At 37.4% G+C, this 14,511-nt stretch overlaps 1 protein-coding gene across 1 annotated transcript in view; it reads right to left on the reverse strand.

The window, feature by feature from the left end:
- Window positions 1-14,511, reverse strand: part of USPL1 (ubiquitin specific peptidase like 1) — a 34,601-nt gene that overhangs the window by 3,310 nt on the left and 16,780 nt on the right. Inside the window, exons 6-8 of the mRNA XM_090273736.1 lie at window positions 10,599-10,728; window positions 7,283-7,408; window positions 563-720 (exon numbers count right to left, since the gene is read on the reverse strand). Coding sequence (XP_090129862.1) covers window positions 563-720; window positions 7,283-7,408; window positions 10,599-10,728 — 414 coding nt within the window. The remainder of the gene's footprint in view (window positions 1-562; window positions 721-7,282; window positions 7,409-10,598; window positions 10,729-14,511) is intronic.

Raw genomic sequence — 14,511 nt, forward strand, 5'->3', positions numbered from 1 at the left:
CATTGTGCGGAAAACAAACTCAAGTGTAAACTACATTGGATAAATAGAAGGAAAAAATTAGCAAATCCATGAACTGTCCTAATTATCCCTCTATTGAAAAGTTTAATTATTTAAATAAAGGCTTTACCTTGACTGTAGCTATTAAGCAAACCATTTCATAGTGAGAGAAGGATACAGTTTGCAATGCCTAACAGTTTCAGAAATAGGTATTTACTTTTACTTATATTACTAACAATTGCAAAGAAAGTAAAACTTGTTATTTTTGTTCTTTCTCAATTAAAAACCTTCAGTACAAGTATAATCAAAATTACTACCATTCATTGTTCTATACTGAATATGTATTACTCATGTAATACAAAAATAAAAACAAAGATATTAAGTGGAAAATAGCAAACTATATACCACCAGTAGTGTATAATATCATTATCTTAAAAAATTAAAGGCAAGGGCAAGAAGAGAGAGAAAAAAAGGGTCAAGGCAAAGTCAATCTTTTTAAAAAAGAAAATAAGAGTTTAGTCTCTGTGCTTATTATCATTAAAAAAAAAAATGTTTTAACACTTACCATCAGCATCTAAAATCCACGTTATAAAATGATTATTTGCGTGGTATTGAATTACAGAAGTTATTTGGTAAAGACAGCCTTCAAAATGAAACGAATAGTGTTCCAAGTTGTTATGTGGTAAGCCTTCTACAAAATGCAACATGAATATGGGAGACACTCTGTGGGAAAGGCAAGAGAGGTTAAATTTTTTTAAATTTATTTTTTATTGTTTTTCTATTACAGTTGCCCATTTTTCTCCCTTTGCTCTCTCCTGCTCCACCCACCGCCCCCCTCTCCCACAGCCCATCCCATTTAGTTGCCCATGTCCATGGGTCATTCACACTAGTTCCTTCCATTTCTTCCCCCCACCCCCTCTGGTCCCTGACTGTCTCAAACGAATTTAATACCATGCTCTTGGTTATAGGAAAGAAGGTCTGGAGCAAGTTAAGTCCTACAGTGCTTTCCAGGCTAATTGCACTAATTCTTGAGCACCTCCAAGTATATGCCTTAATCAGAGATGGAGAGCTCGCTCTAAGACATGGGTAACGTTCAAATCCTTCCCAGGACTGGATCACTGACAGTTGGAAGTCATAATGCAGTAAGGCTCTAACACAGACCATTAAAAAAAAATTGCTCTGTAAGCCGTGGTGCTGCGTCAGCTTAAAGAAGATTTCTTGGTAACTACTCTGTAGCATCAAAGGAAAAATCCAGACATGTAAGAAATTTCCTTGGCATCGAGTGGCCAAATGAACTGCCTTTGTTAGCGGGGGATAGGTAATATGTAAAACAAAGTAACAAGCCAAAGATATTTAAATAAGCATTTCAAAAATCCCAACACACTAACAATTTGACCTTTTTCTTTCCAGTTATCTCAGGAAGTAAAGAGGTCCATCAAATTAAAATTTCCATTTAGGAAAAGTTTAATTTGTAACTTATTAGAGAAGAAAATACAACATACTGGTTAATTTACTATAAACTTCAAGATATACATGGCAAATCAGAAAACAGAACTCAAGGATGAGCCTCAAATAACTAAATTTAACAAAGCTCTCAGGATTTAAGTAAAATGCTCTGTGTATCCCTCGGCCCAATATTTAAACAGCTGTCAATACTTAGCTCATCAAAAATTTTCAATTGAAAATCAACTTGAATGGCCAAAATGTAGGTTATTCAGACTGACAAGGACAATTTGTAAATTATCCATTGTCAATCATTCTGTTGGAGAATAATTCAGTCCCCCAAACTGAAGTACCTATAAATAAAAAGTCCTGCAAAACTATCCATTCTGCTCAACTCCCATTGCTTTTTATCATACCTATTTCATCAATCTAAGGTGCAACTGATTGTAAAATGTATAACTATGAAATAATACTACCAACTAAACTATACCATGCCAGCAATTTTTAGATGTATTCCCATTTCATATGTTAAAATATGAAGAGTATATCTTTGAATCAATCACCCACAATAAAACTAGAGATATATTCTTATAGTTGGAAAGGCAGGCTGCAGGCACCTGCCTGACTCTTTAAGTACTAATATTTAGTTCTCTCTTGGTCTCATGATACCTTTTCAGGATACCTTCTGAGGTTAGTTACTAAAACACTGTCTTGTTGTTCTTAGACTCTGCAATTTCAGTAGTTTGATTTTACACATGCAAAATGTTACATAGGCAGCATTTTTTTCTTAATTGTGTATTTTTAAAAATGGTGCAACTTATAAATGATGGAATCTTGGGGTCAATAAAATAAAGTATATGCCCCCTCCTCTTCCTTTTCTAGTTTATTTTCCTTGTGGGTCCACTAGACTCTAGTGTCCCCTAAAGTCACAGTATTCTCCTAACCATCATTTCAGGTTGTCTTACTTCCAGCCTATGAAGTGATGGCCTAAGTTTACCCCTAGCCAGCAATATGTTTTTGTTCTCAGGTTTCTTCCTGTCTTCAATGCCTAGAGTGTCAAAGATGATGCTTAGAGTTGAGAAAGCAAGTCAGGTTTTGAATCAACCATAAGAAAATGGGATGGGGAGGGTTAATGGAACTGGCACCAGGGGATTTGAAGCTAAGATTCATTTGCATTCATCTCCCTAACATGAGGTTCAACTCCTCCTATTATAAGGACCTATGCTTAGGAAGAGAAAAGAGAAAAAGGAACCAAAGGGACTATGCTACCTGCCAGGCTACCAAAGATAAGAGAGGACACAGAGTCTCTGACCCACACAGAGCAGCCATGGTCTTGTGCTAGTGATCTGGAGTACAAGTCTTTAATGTTCATACAAACTAATGTAATATAATCATTCATATTTTAGAAAATGCAAATTCAACAATGTGCATTTGTTACTTCAGAACTATAATCATGTAGGCTTTAGGCAGAAAAGTCTGCAAATGTAATTTTTAAATCTCATTACATTTAAAAAAAAATATTTTATTTATTTTTAGAGAGAGGGGAAGGTAGGGAGAGAGGGAGAGAAACATCAATGTGTGAGAGGAACATCAATCTGTGCCTCTCGCTCGCCTCCCACCAACTGGGGACCTGGCCCACAACCCAGGCATGTGCCCTGACTGGGAATGCACAAGAGCCCTTTCAGTTCACAGGACAGCACTCAATCCATTGAGCCATACCAGCCAGGGTTAACCTCATTACATTTTAGAACTATTACATCATTAAACTATTTCAGACTGACAAAAATTTAAGTAAAATCAGATGTAATTCAAGTAATTAAAATTGGTTCATGTTAAGTGTAAACAAGAAAATATTTAGAAAAAGAACTGTTTGACAAAGGTTTTCAAATGTGTTCTTTGGAGGTAGTTCAATGATCTTGTAAAAATAATAAACCATTTTCTACTAAACAACAAAAATTTAAATTAAACATAATTTTAGCCCTAGCTGGTGTGGCTGAGTTGGTTGGAGCACTGTCCTGTAGACTGAAAGGTTGCAGGTTCGATTCCTGGTCAAGGTACATACCGAGATTGCAATTTGATCCCCGGTTGGGACGCAGTGAAGAAGGAAACCAATTGATGTCTCTCTCTCTCTCTCTCTCTCCCTCCCTCCACCCTCTCTAAAAGCAATGAAAAAATGTCCTTGTGTGAAGATTAAAAAACAAACAAACCATAGTTTTAACTATTTACTATATCAGTAGAGTTTAACTGCTTTAAAAGGTCTTAAAATCATTGTTAAGACACTTTAATAAGCTCTACAAGCATAGAACAAAAATTTCTTATTTCTCTTGCTACTACTACCATACATTTTGCAAACAGTTAAAAAAATAATCAGTGTTAAAACTAAAGTTTAAATAAATATGCTTTCCAGGACAGTGTATAACCAGATTCCTAATGAAGATAATGACAAATAAAAATAAAATAAAATAAAAAAGAAGATGGTGGTGGCAGAATGAGAATGAGACAGTCATTTCGAGAGTTGGTGATGTAAAATTAAATCAGATTCTAAGCTGGGGCTCCATATTTCCACCATGCTCTGAATGATTCAATTCCCAAACAAGTAACTTAAAAAAGTTAACAGATTTGTATCCAATAAATATCATTCATCTGATTTACCAATGGACTCTCTTTCCAATGGGAACATATTAGAGATATGGATTACCTGAGACAAGGTATTCAGGAAACTTATAGAACTATTAGTTTTTAGAATGCTTTAAGGCTGCATTATGCATGATATATCATGATCAACCTAATTACTTTTAAGTTATCCCTAAAAACTATATTAAGTTTGTTCCTAAATTCCATTAATCACCAAAAGCAAGTTACAGATTTCAAAGTAAAAGCCTATGAATGACTTTATAAATAACTCATCATTTAAAGTTTACACACAAGTTCAATTTATTTTTGAATACAGTAAATTATAAATTCTGCTTATAAACTGACCCACTAGAACTCTAAACATATTTTCTGCTGAAACAATGTTATACCCAGCAAATACATTTCCAGATCAGAGCATGAATCTTTAATGTAAGTAAAGTAACATATTTGTATAATTTAAAACTATATGTTGCAATACAATCAATTAACAAATCAAACAAAACTGTAGTATGAGCTTATCTTCAATGCTGGGGCTTGAGAAAAAGAAAGTATAAACTCTTAGAAGAAAATTATATACACCAAAAGTCTCAAGCAATTCGGTGATCCAGTGCAGCATGGCACACACCCACACCTGCTACCCTTCTACCTCCTCATCAAGGAAAGGACTTAAAAAAAGAAGAAATTAATAATAAGAAAAAAGAGACTCCTTGCACACTTAGATCTTAAAGCTTGTACTGCAGGCAACCAAGACACTATGGACTTCTGGTTAGAGACATCACCTCTTCTTTCCTACTCTGCCTTCCCACATGAATGTTATCATATGATAGTGAAGGACCAAAAAAAAAAAAAAAAAAAAAAGGCAATAAACTGAAAGGCCAAAAGAAGAGAAAGGAGACAATAAATATTTAGAAGACAAAAAGCAAGCAGAAAAGTGGTAACGCAGGAGAACGGATGAAGTGATGACACGAGGGGGAGAGTGCAGCACACTGAGAGGAGCCCTAGAAGACTCACTATCTAGGGGCAGCAAATGCTGAAGGCTGTGGTGGGACAGCCCTGGGCTAAAAATGGGCACAGTGACAGAAAGTGTGTATAGAGCACTCCCATGCTCCAGGCCCAGAGAGAAACCATTACAGACTGAAACACTGGGGCAGAAGAAGGAAAGGCAGCAGAAGAAAGGTTTCCAGGAATTTTTTAAAAAAGAAGAAGAAGAAGAAGAAGGGAAGGGAGACTCAAAACTTGTGAAGCATTTGAATATTTAGTAAATCATTAATAGGTGTTTGTAGAATTTGGAAAAAAATCACAATGTGTACATAAAGCAAAAAACATAAGGCAATTAATAACTCCAGGAAAAATAAAGAGTCATAAAAGAAATAAAACAGAACCATGAATACTGCTTGGCTACAGAGGGAATATATGCATATTCATAATAAATGCGATGACGCTGGAGTGTCCTCTCCAGTGAAGCTACAGAGCCTGGGCAGGGTGATATGGAGGGCCAGCTGTTGCCCATGCAGCAGACCCCCCCTCTCTTCGCAGCTGAAGGATCCAAGGGGAAAGACAGAGTCAATACAGCTTGGCTTCAGGTGCGCCGCAGGAGTTGCCGGTGTTGACTACAACGTCAAACCGCCTTAGGGACTCCGGCTCCGGATTTTCTGTCGGGGTTTACTCCCTTAGCCTTTCCCATGAAGAGGTATGCCGCAAGGCAGCGGAGGTTTTTTGGAATCAGAGTTTTCCTTCTCTGATGTGCCCTGACTGGAAGATTGAACCAGCGACACTTAGCTCGCAGGCCGACGCTCAATCCACTGAGCCAAACCAGCCAGGGTATCATAATAAATAATGAGTACTAATTTAAGCAAAAATGCAATTATTTTGGAAGGGAGATGTTAGAGATGGTCCGAGGTGTTGGTTGAAAGCACTAATACAGTAGTCCCTCTCTATATTGCAGTTCCCTTATCACAGCCTCACTGTATCGCGGGATTTTGTAAAATAATATATTTAATTATCTATCGCAGATTTTTCGCTATATCGCAGGATTTTGCGGTACTGTATACATATGTTGTTAAAGTTACATGGTTTAAGAGTGTAGAATATGTTTAAGAACATAAATAGTGTTTATAAAAGTGTGGGAAAGGTTAATGAGGGACTGGGAATGGTTTATAAGTGTGTGGGAAGGGTTTATAAAGTCTTAAAATATATAAAAATACTAAAAATAACGTAAGGTTCCTACTTCGCGGATTTTCACCTATCGCAGGGGGTGGGGTTAGAAGTGAGGGAATACTGTACTCAACTACTATAAAAGAAGATTGCATAAAGCTGGAATAAACATGTTGCTTTGAAAAGTCAAAGTAAATACTACCTAAAAGGTTTAAAGTAGATGCTTGGGGATAGGGTAGGAGGGATACTGCTCTTTCTCGTTTTTAAGTCTTGGCCCTATCCATTTGGGAATTTATTACTTGGGTGAAAATAAACCTTTAGGAAAGATTCTGTGGGGTTTTTTGGTTCTTTATTACATCAAATTATACCTCAAAACATTTTCTTACTGTAGCGTTAGATAAGGGCAACGGAAAATAAAGATTAAAGAAGATGTAAACGTGAGTGTACTAACAAAAGAGATACAAACTACCTAGAATGGTATGAACCTGCGAGTTTAAAGACATGGTCCCACTGGAAAAGGTAGTTCTGACCAATCTTCCCACTGAGGACAAATAGAAAGGCTGGCAAAACATAATAAAAAGACATCTGCTCAAGGGCAGCAGAAATCTTACAAAGGGATGAGGAATTAGCAGGCTGAGGTCTGCTGGAAGATGGAAATTCAGGCAGATGAGCCTGTGGCTCATCACCAAATCATGAGTTCTTGAAATTAGATTAAGGAAACCCCAGAATTCTAGTGATTTTGGGCACTTGGCAGAGGTGAGAAAAACTGAAGTTTAACATCCTTAAAGGAAAGTAAAGACAAAATATGAAAGACACTAGGAGAGAGGGGTGAGATAATCACCCTAAGTCTGCTCTTCAGTGTCATTTTACCCACAACGTAGCTTGCTTACTGGCCAGGGTTCCTGAGAAAAAAAGTTTCTGGCAATTCATAAATATGTGTTAACTCAAACTCCTGAAAAGTAGGTTACAGTTGTCACTTTTAATACTACACATTAAAAAATATGCATATCCACCTTCATTTTGTTTAAAAATTTGTAAGGCAATGTGAACTCACTCTTTCAATACCATTTTCCTTATTTGTGATTTACTGCTGCAATTATTACAAGGACCAAAATGGGCAGCATTAAGTGGGTGCCACTCAGGAATGACATTTGTAAAGGTGACCAGATTCTTCGTAAATCTATAAAAGACATAAATTCATTTAAATTAAATTCATTCTTTGTAAATCTATAAAAGACATAAATTCATTTAAATTAAATTCATTCATGGTAATTTAAATCGATGTCTAAACTAGAAGGTATTTCCTTCATTTGTTTATTCATACTTACACTATCCCCCCAAAACATATAATAAATTAGTAGGCCGATGTTGTTTCCTAACCCTAGTAAAGCTCTTTGCGAAGATACTCCATATGAATTACCTATAGTTTTCTAGCTATGAGATGAAAAAAAACGTTACAGGCAGGGTTTCTCAAGAGCAGTACCACTGACATTCTGCACTGGGTAATCCTCTGTTGCGGGGACTGTCCAATGCATTGCAGGGTGTTTAGCACCATGCCTGGCTTCTGTACAAGGCATGCCAGTAACAGCCCCCAGTACCTCTAGACATTGCCAATGTCCCACCCACAGGGCACAAAGTCATTCCTAGCTGAGAACTACTGTCCTAAGGCTTTCAAATTTATTAAGAGCTCATCCCTTATTCAAAAATTTCAATCTGGCTATACATTATTGACAGCCAAAAACAAAAGGGGCATTTCCAAATACAGAATCAAGAATACATACAACTTAATTTTCTTGATCCTTAAAAAAAAATTAGAACTAATTGTGGAAGACTTTTGTTTTCATAACTGTACAAATTCTAAATGAACACTTCAGTTTGAATACTTCAGAGCAATAGGAATCTAAAATAATGATCTTTAAAGATGCATACTGCACCTCAACTGCATTTGATTTTAAAAGAAATGTTATCTTCAAAAGAAGAATTATTGTCTTGACCGGTGTGGCTCAGGTGGTTGGGATGTCATCAGGGCACATGCCTGGAATGCAGGTTTAGTCCCGGGTCAGGGCATGTATGAGAGGTAACCATTCAACGTTTCTCACATCGATGTTTCTCTCCCTATCTCCCTCCCTTTCCCTCTCTCAAAAAATAAATAAAATCTTTATTAAAAAGAAAATAATTATTTACTACCTAAGGGCAGTAGAATCTGCTCTAAACCATGGCAAATACTGATAAATCAATCCTAAGTGATATAAGCATAGGCTATTAAAACTAATCAGTTCTTAGGGAAGCTGACACTAAAAGCAAAGAAGCATAAAGGGATCCACAAATGCATCAACCATATATCTGCAAAGTTCTTGGTCCTCAAAGATTACTGTTAAGTAAAAGCTCTCTCTCTTTTCTTAGTTTATAAAAGGGAGTGTCTCAGCAAAGAAGCGCTAATGCCACATGTGACACCCAACATTTCTGCACATCGACAAAGTGCAGGGCAGGGTAGGGCAGGGAATGGTGCTAAACACTCATCTTTCAAACAACCCTACCTGGCAGGTACTATTTTTACCCTCATTGCACAGAGGAAGAAAGTAAAATATAGAGTGCACAGCACACAGTAAAAGACAAACTGGTGACCAGAACACACCTTCTAAATCAAATAAAAGCTCTAAAACCAGCACTAAGAATAGGAGCACAAAAACAAATGAGTTTGCTGGATATTCTTCCAGCAGATTAAGTGGGAGTAAGTTTTAACACATGATATATTAAAATGTATGTAATGAAATGTCACTTCATTTTAGATTTTGCTCTATATCAACTTTTATTTTTAGAACAAGTAATTTAAAAAAAAAAAAAAAAGAAAGCAAAGCAAATCCAAGTGGCTGGTGGCTTCTGTCTCTTGAACTCACAAGTTTTTTCCAAATGCACTTATCACCTCATATTCAAAGTAACTTAAAGCAGTCAAAAGATGAGAATAATTATGAAGTCACTGACCCTCTTTTACATGTTTACATGTAATCTCTCTAACTAACAGGTATCTCAGACTAGTTCCTGGCACACACAATATATTCAATGAAAAACTGTCAAATAGATGTGCATTTTAGAAGAGCTAGAATTGAGCCAATTTTAATTAAGCTTGTTTGTATCACGTAAAATCCAGGTGGTGATTAGGGAATATACCACAGTGAACAAGAAAGTCTTAGAAGCCAGAAAACCTTAGTCTGAATTCTGCCACTTATTAGCACCTACTTAACCCCTTTCAAGCTTCAGTTTCCACATTTGCCAAATGGGAATAAAATCAGATAATTTATATAAATCAGTGATAGAAGACCAGGAAACAGATATTTGTTCTCATACACAAAATTATATTAGTCCTAGGTATGAGTGAAATACTAATTCTTATTCTGTTCTAGTACTTCTGAGCTAACTAATATAAAAAAAGTTTTCTGGGTCTGTTGCTTGCACTCCCTAGGGGCATTCTTTCATATACTTGACTCTTTAACTAATCCTGAAATACCTCAATGTAGACAATAAATATCTAAGTAACATTTTTTATCACATTAAAAAAAATAACTTTGAAAGATTCCAAATTTTCTAATTTACTAGTAGGTGAGTTTAAGAAATGAAGGATTTATCTCTATTATAAAAATTTGAATAAATATGAACAGAACCAGTTTGATAATCTTTTCAACCGCCAGCTAGCAACTTTTTCATACACTGACAAAGTGAGGGTATCCTGTCCATGGCAATTTTTCTCCCTAACACTTCTAAAACCTAATCTCTCCCATTATGTGGTAGGTACATGGAAGCAAATGAGACCTGCAGTTCCTTTCTTCTCCAGCTTCCTCCTAAGTGCCAGTCTCAGGGCCATGTACACCAGCCAAGACACTCCAACTGGTGGCAGGGAAGTGGAAAGGATGGCTGACAGTGCACACGGAGGATGCTGGGGGCAGCTGGTCTTACAGGGACTAAGGTTAGGACCAGGAAAGCACATGTTACTCTGAGAGCTGCTGCCAAACTATAGGAGACCAAAATCAGTTTCCATGATGATAAAACAGTCTCAAGGAATTCTGAGAGGTACTACTTATTACTTAGCAGGGAATCCAGTGAAAAGCTTAGGATAACTCCCACTGGTAATCTATCAAACCACAGGTTTTCTTTCAGTTTAAAGAAACAAGCAAATTGCAGTTTCTGGGGCTCAAATTCTTCCTTTTAACTTTAATGTTGGAGAGAAGACTTCAAGATAGGGTGGGGAGTTTATCAAGGGTAGAAGGAGCCATGGAGATAGCAGTGTTAGAAGTGGAAAAAAACTTCATTCAAATTTGATTATTTGTAACCATTTTCAATCGAATGAATACATTTTTAAAAAGAAAAAAACCAACCTGTTTTGATACTTGTATCCACACTGTGAACATTCAAAGTTCCAAGAAAAAGAGTACCTGAAGAGCTTTTCAATTCGGGCTTCTATTTTTAGGAGCAGGGGAAATGCAAACACCGGGCTTTCCATGTCACCTTTGAAAAGAAAAGGAAAATGAGGTGTTCATAATGAACTTAAGTGGTAAACCCAAGTTATGAACTATCATCTTTTCTTATTATATGAGGAGGGACCAAAAAAACCCACAAAATACAAAAAAACCCAAACTTTCGGCCAAGATGGTGGCCTAGACTGACATGTTCCGTCTCCCTCCACAACTAAGAAGGACTACAACTATTGTAAAACCAGAAATAACCAGAAGTTCCAGAAAATATAAAGCTACATGGAAGTCCAACATGTGAACTTATAAAAAAGTGGTGCTCGTCTGGACAGGTAGGAGAGGCGAAGCCAGGGCGGAGAGGTCAAGATGTGCTGGTGGCAACAGCAGGACAGCAGTAAGCATAGACACTTGTATTTAAAAAGAGGCAGGAAACACCTGGGGAGCACCCCCAGCTGCAGACCAAATCTGTCAGCTAGCGATTCCAACATGGGGAAAGGCAGACCTGCATTGCCTCGACTGTGAGGGCCAGAGGGCATGGGGACAGAGGAGGAGGTTCCCGGTCTTTCAGCGGAGAGTGAACAGCAGGAATCCATCTTGGATCCACCCTCCCCCATAGCGTAGGAGGTGTGACAGCCCCGCCCAGGAAGCAAAGGTAAACATAAAACTGTCAGGATGGCACAGATCATGATAGAGATCCCAAATCACAAAGCTGACCAGACAGCAAATATCTGATCTAACAGATAAGCAGATAGGAAATCTTTCTGAGGCACAGTTCAGAGCTTTGGTTATACGAATGTTTACAGACCTAACAGAAGATCTTAAACAAGACAGGGAAGGAATGAAGGCTAGCCCTGCTGAAATGAATGAAAACACATACGAAACTAGTGGTGAGGGAAAGAAAACCAGGGATCAAAACAAATCGGAACATAGGGAAGGAACACACAGTCAACCAGTGCAGAAAGAGGAAACGAAAAGTGAGGAAAATGAGGAGAGGCTCAGAAACCTATGGGACAGCTATAAGCGGGCCAACATCCAAATCATAGGGTTGCCAGAAAGTGAAGAAGAACTAGAAATTGAAAAATTATGTGAAAAAATAATGAAGCAGAACTTTCCTAACTTGGGGAAGGAAATAAGACTTACAGGTCCAGGAAGCACAGAGAGTTCCAAAAAAACTGGACTCAGGGAGAACCACACCAAGACGCATTATAAGCAAAATGTCAAAAATTAAGGAAAAAGAATCGTTTTTTTTTAAACCCCAACTTTATACTTTTTTCTAATGACACCAAGTTTGGTTTCTTTTCTTTTTTTATAATTTATTTATTTATTTACTTGTTTATTTATTTTTAGAGAGCGGAGAAAGGAGAAAGAGAGGGAGAGAAACATTACTGTGTGGTTGCCTCTCACTCGCGCCCCCAACTGGGGACCTGATGTACAACCTAGTCATGTGCCCTGACTGGGAATTGAACCAGTGACACTTGATTCGCAGGCCAACACTCAATCCATTGAGCCACAGCAGCCAGGGCTTAAAGAGAGAATCTTAAAAGCAGCAAGAGAGAAGAGAATTACGTACAAAGGGGCCCCAATAAGACTGTCAGCTGATTTATCAAAAGAAACTCTGTAGGCAAGAAGGGACTGGCAAGAAATATTCAAAGGAATGAAAAGCAAAAACCTACAACCACGATTATCTCTCCAGTGAAGCTGTCATTCAGAATAGAAGGTCAGAGAAAATGCTTCCAGGGCAAAGTAAAACTGAAGGAGTTCATCAGATCCAAACCACTGTTATATGAGATGTTAAAGGGACTGGTTTAGAAGGAGGATCAAAACTATGAACATTGAAATGAAAATTGTATCACAACAACCAACAACAGAAGCTAGGGAATTGAAACAAAGGCAAACTAAGCAGGCAACGAGAGTGGGAAAAGAATTATAGGTATGGGGAACATATTGGGGGGAGGTCAGTGGGGAGCGAGAAGGGGGGAAAGGGAGGGAGATAATGCAGGAATTAAGAAGCATAGTAGGAGGAAGTGGAGTAAACAGAAAGATGTTGAAAAGAACTATATGCATAACCAATGGGCATGGACTAAGTCGGGGGACAACAGGAGGGAGAGCGGTCACTGGGTGGAGGAGAACAAAGGGAAATTGGGACAACTGTAACAGCATAATCAATAAAGCATATTAAAAAAAACAGATTTATAAAAAATTGTGTATTTATTCTTACATGTTTAAACTTCAGTCACTTTCAAAGTATTCTCCATTTGATGCAATATACCTACTGAGACTTTTTTCCACTTCTCAAAATGGTTTTTGAACTCGCAATTTTGATGCTTTTTAGTGCTTCTGCTGTTTTTTGTTTTACCTCTTCCACATTGGCAAAACATTTCCCTTTGAGGACTTTTCTCATCCAGGGATATAAAAAAGTTGTTCGGGGTAAGTTCGGGTGAATAGGGAGGGTGGGGCACAGGGGTTATGTGGGGGTCTTTTTGTCAAAAACTGCTGAACCCTCAGTGCAATTTGGGCAGGTGTGCTCATAAATCACCTACCATGAAATGGGCAAACATGCTGAAAGAGTCTTCAAAAAAAATTCTCACAACACCAGCAGCTGGTACACTGATACAGATAGGTTCCTAGAGCACTTACTTACTTAGGGAAGCCTTACTACAAGGAGCCCGCCCTCCAGAAGATAATCCCAGGCCTTTTGGGGTCCCTCCTTGTACTCACATCATGCATACATCCGAATACAGATATGTAACAGAGTAGGTTATTCACAGCTGGGCAAGAGGAAATTTTTACAGCATTTTTCTAAAAAAAGTCTATAGTTAAGATTTATTTATCACTTCAGTCTCTATCTTTCATTTTTCTTGGTTGACATGTATGAAAACTTCTTAAGACGAAAGACAAAAAAGAAGCACACTATTTCCTCAGATCTTTTTAGCTTTCCTCAGGAAAAAAAGAACCCTCAGAACTATAATAACCAACGAGTATTATAAAAAAAAAATAAATATATGTAAATTGTTTGCTACAGATACTAAAAATAATATAACTGGTGAACCATGGTAGAATAACATCAGAATTGGACAAAAGCATTAAAAAGCCATTTCTGTTCTGACTCTTGTTCTGCCTGTGGCAAATGCATGATCTACACAGGTGGATGGACCAGCCTTAAATCTCAATGATCACTCCTCTTAATCTTTTAACAATTAAAGTTAAACTTCAACAACTTTAAGGCTAGCAAAGATCAGAATTATGTTGTCATTAAAATAAAAACTGAACCATGAATACTGTATTCCAGTGTGGAGATCAGCAAGCAAGTTAAATCAAAGGATTTACATTCTCCCTTTACATTCCTTCTCCAATGGGTTTCTCTCATTCCTGTTCAGGGGAACTTAGATGCCAGGAAAAAAGTCTGAGTCCTTTCAGCCCCTCCCTCCCCCGGGACAGTCTTACATCCAGGGTCTGGTTCTCCTCCCTGCCTGGAACCACAGTTGCCAGGAACACCACCAGGAGGAATCATCGTGGCAGGACCAAAAGGCGGAACAGTAGGTGTTATTGCCTAAACATACTCTATAAACATCAGTAGTTACAAAGGCTATTTTAATAGTCACCTTTGTGGTACAATCCCATTGCTATTTGTGTACAAAAACAAAATTAAAACAAAATATTTACACATAGAAATACAAATCAGTCTCCTAAAAATGAACACATGCAACACCACATATATAAACAAGTGTGTAGTATAGCATGAGTTTCTAATTAGTTCTCAACCTTTAAATGTGTACTCTATTGTAACTAAGTATTAACTGAAAAAGTAAATAATTTAATT

Source organism: Furipterus horrens, unplaced genomic scaffold (genome assembly GCF_987537825.1).
Source record: "Furipterus horrens unplaced genomic scaffold, mFurHor1.1.pri manual_scaffold_4, whole genome shotgun sequence".
NCBI classification, from domain to species: Eukaryota; Metazoa; Chordata; class Mammalia; order Chiroptera; family Furipteridae; genus Furipterus; species Furipterus horrens.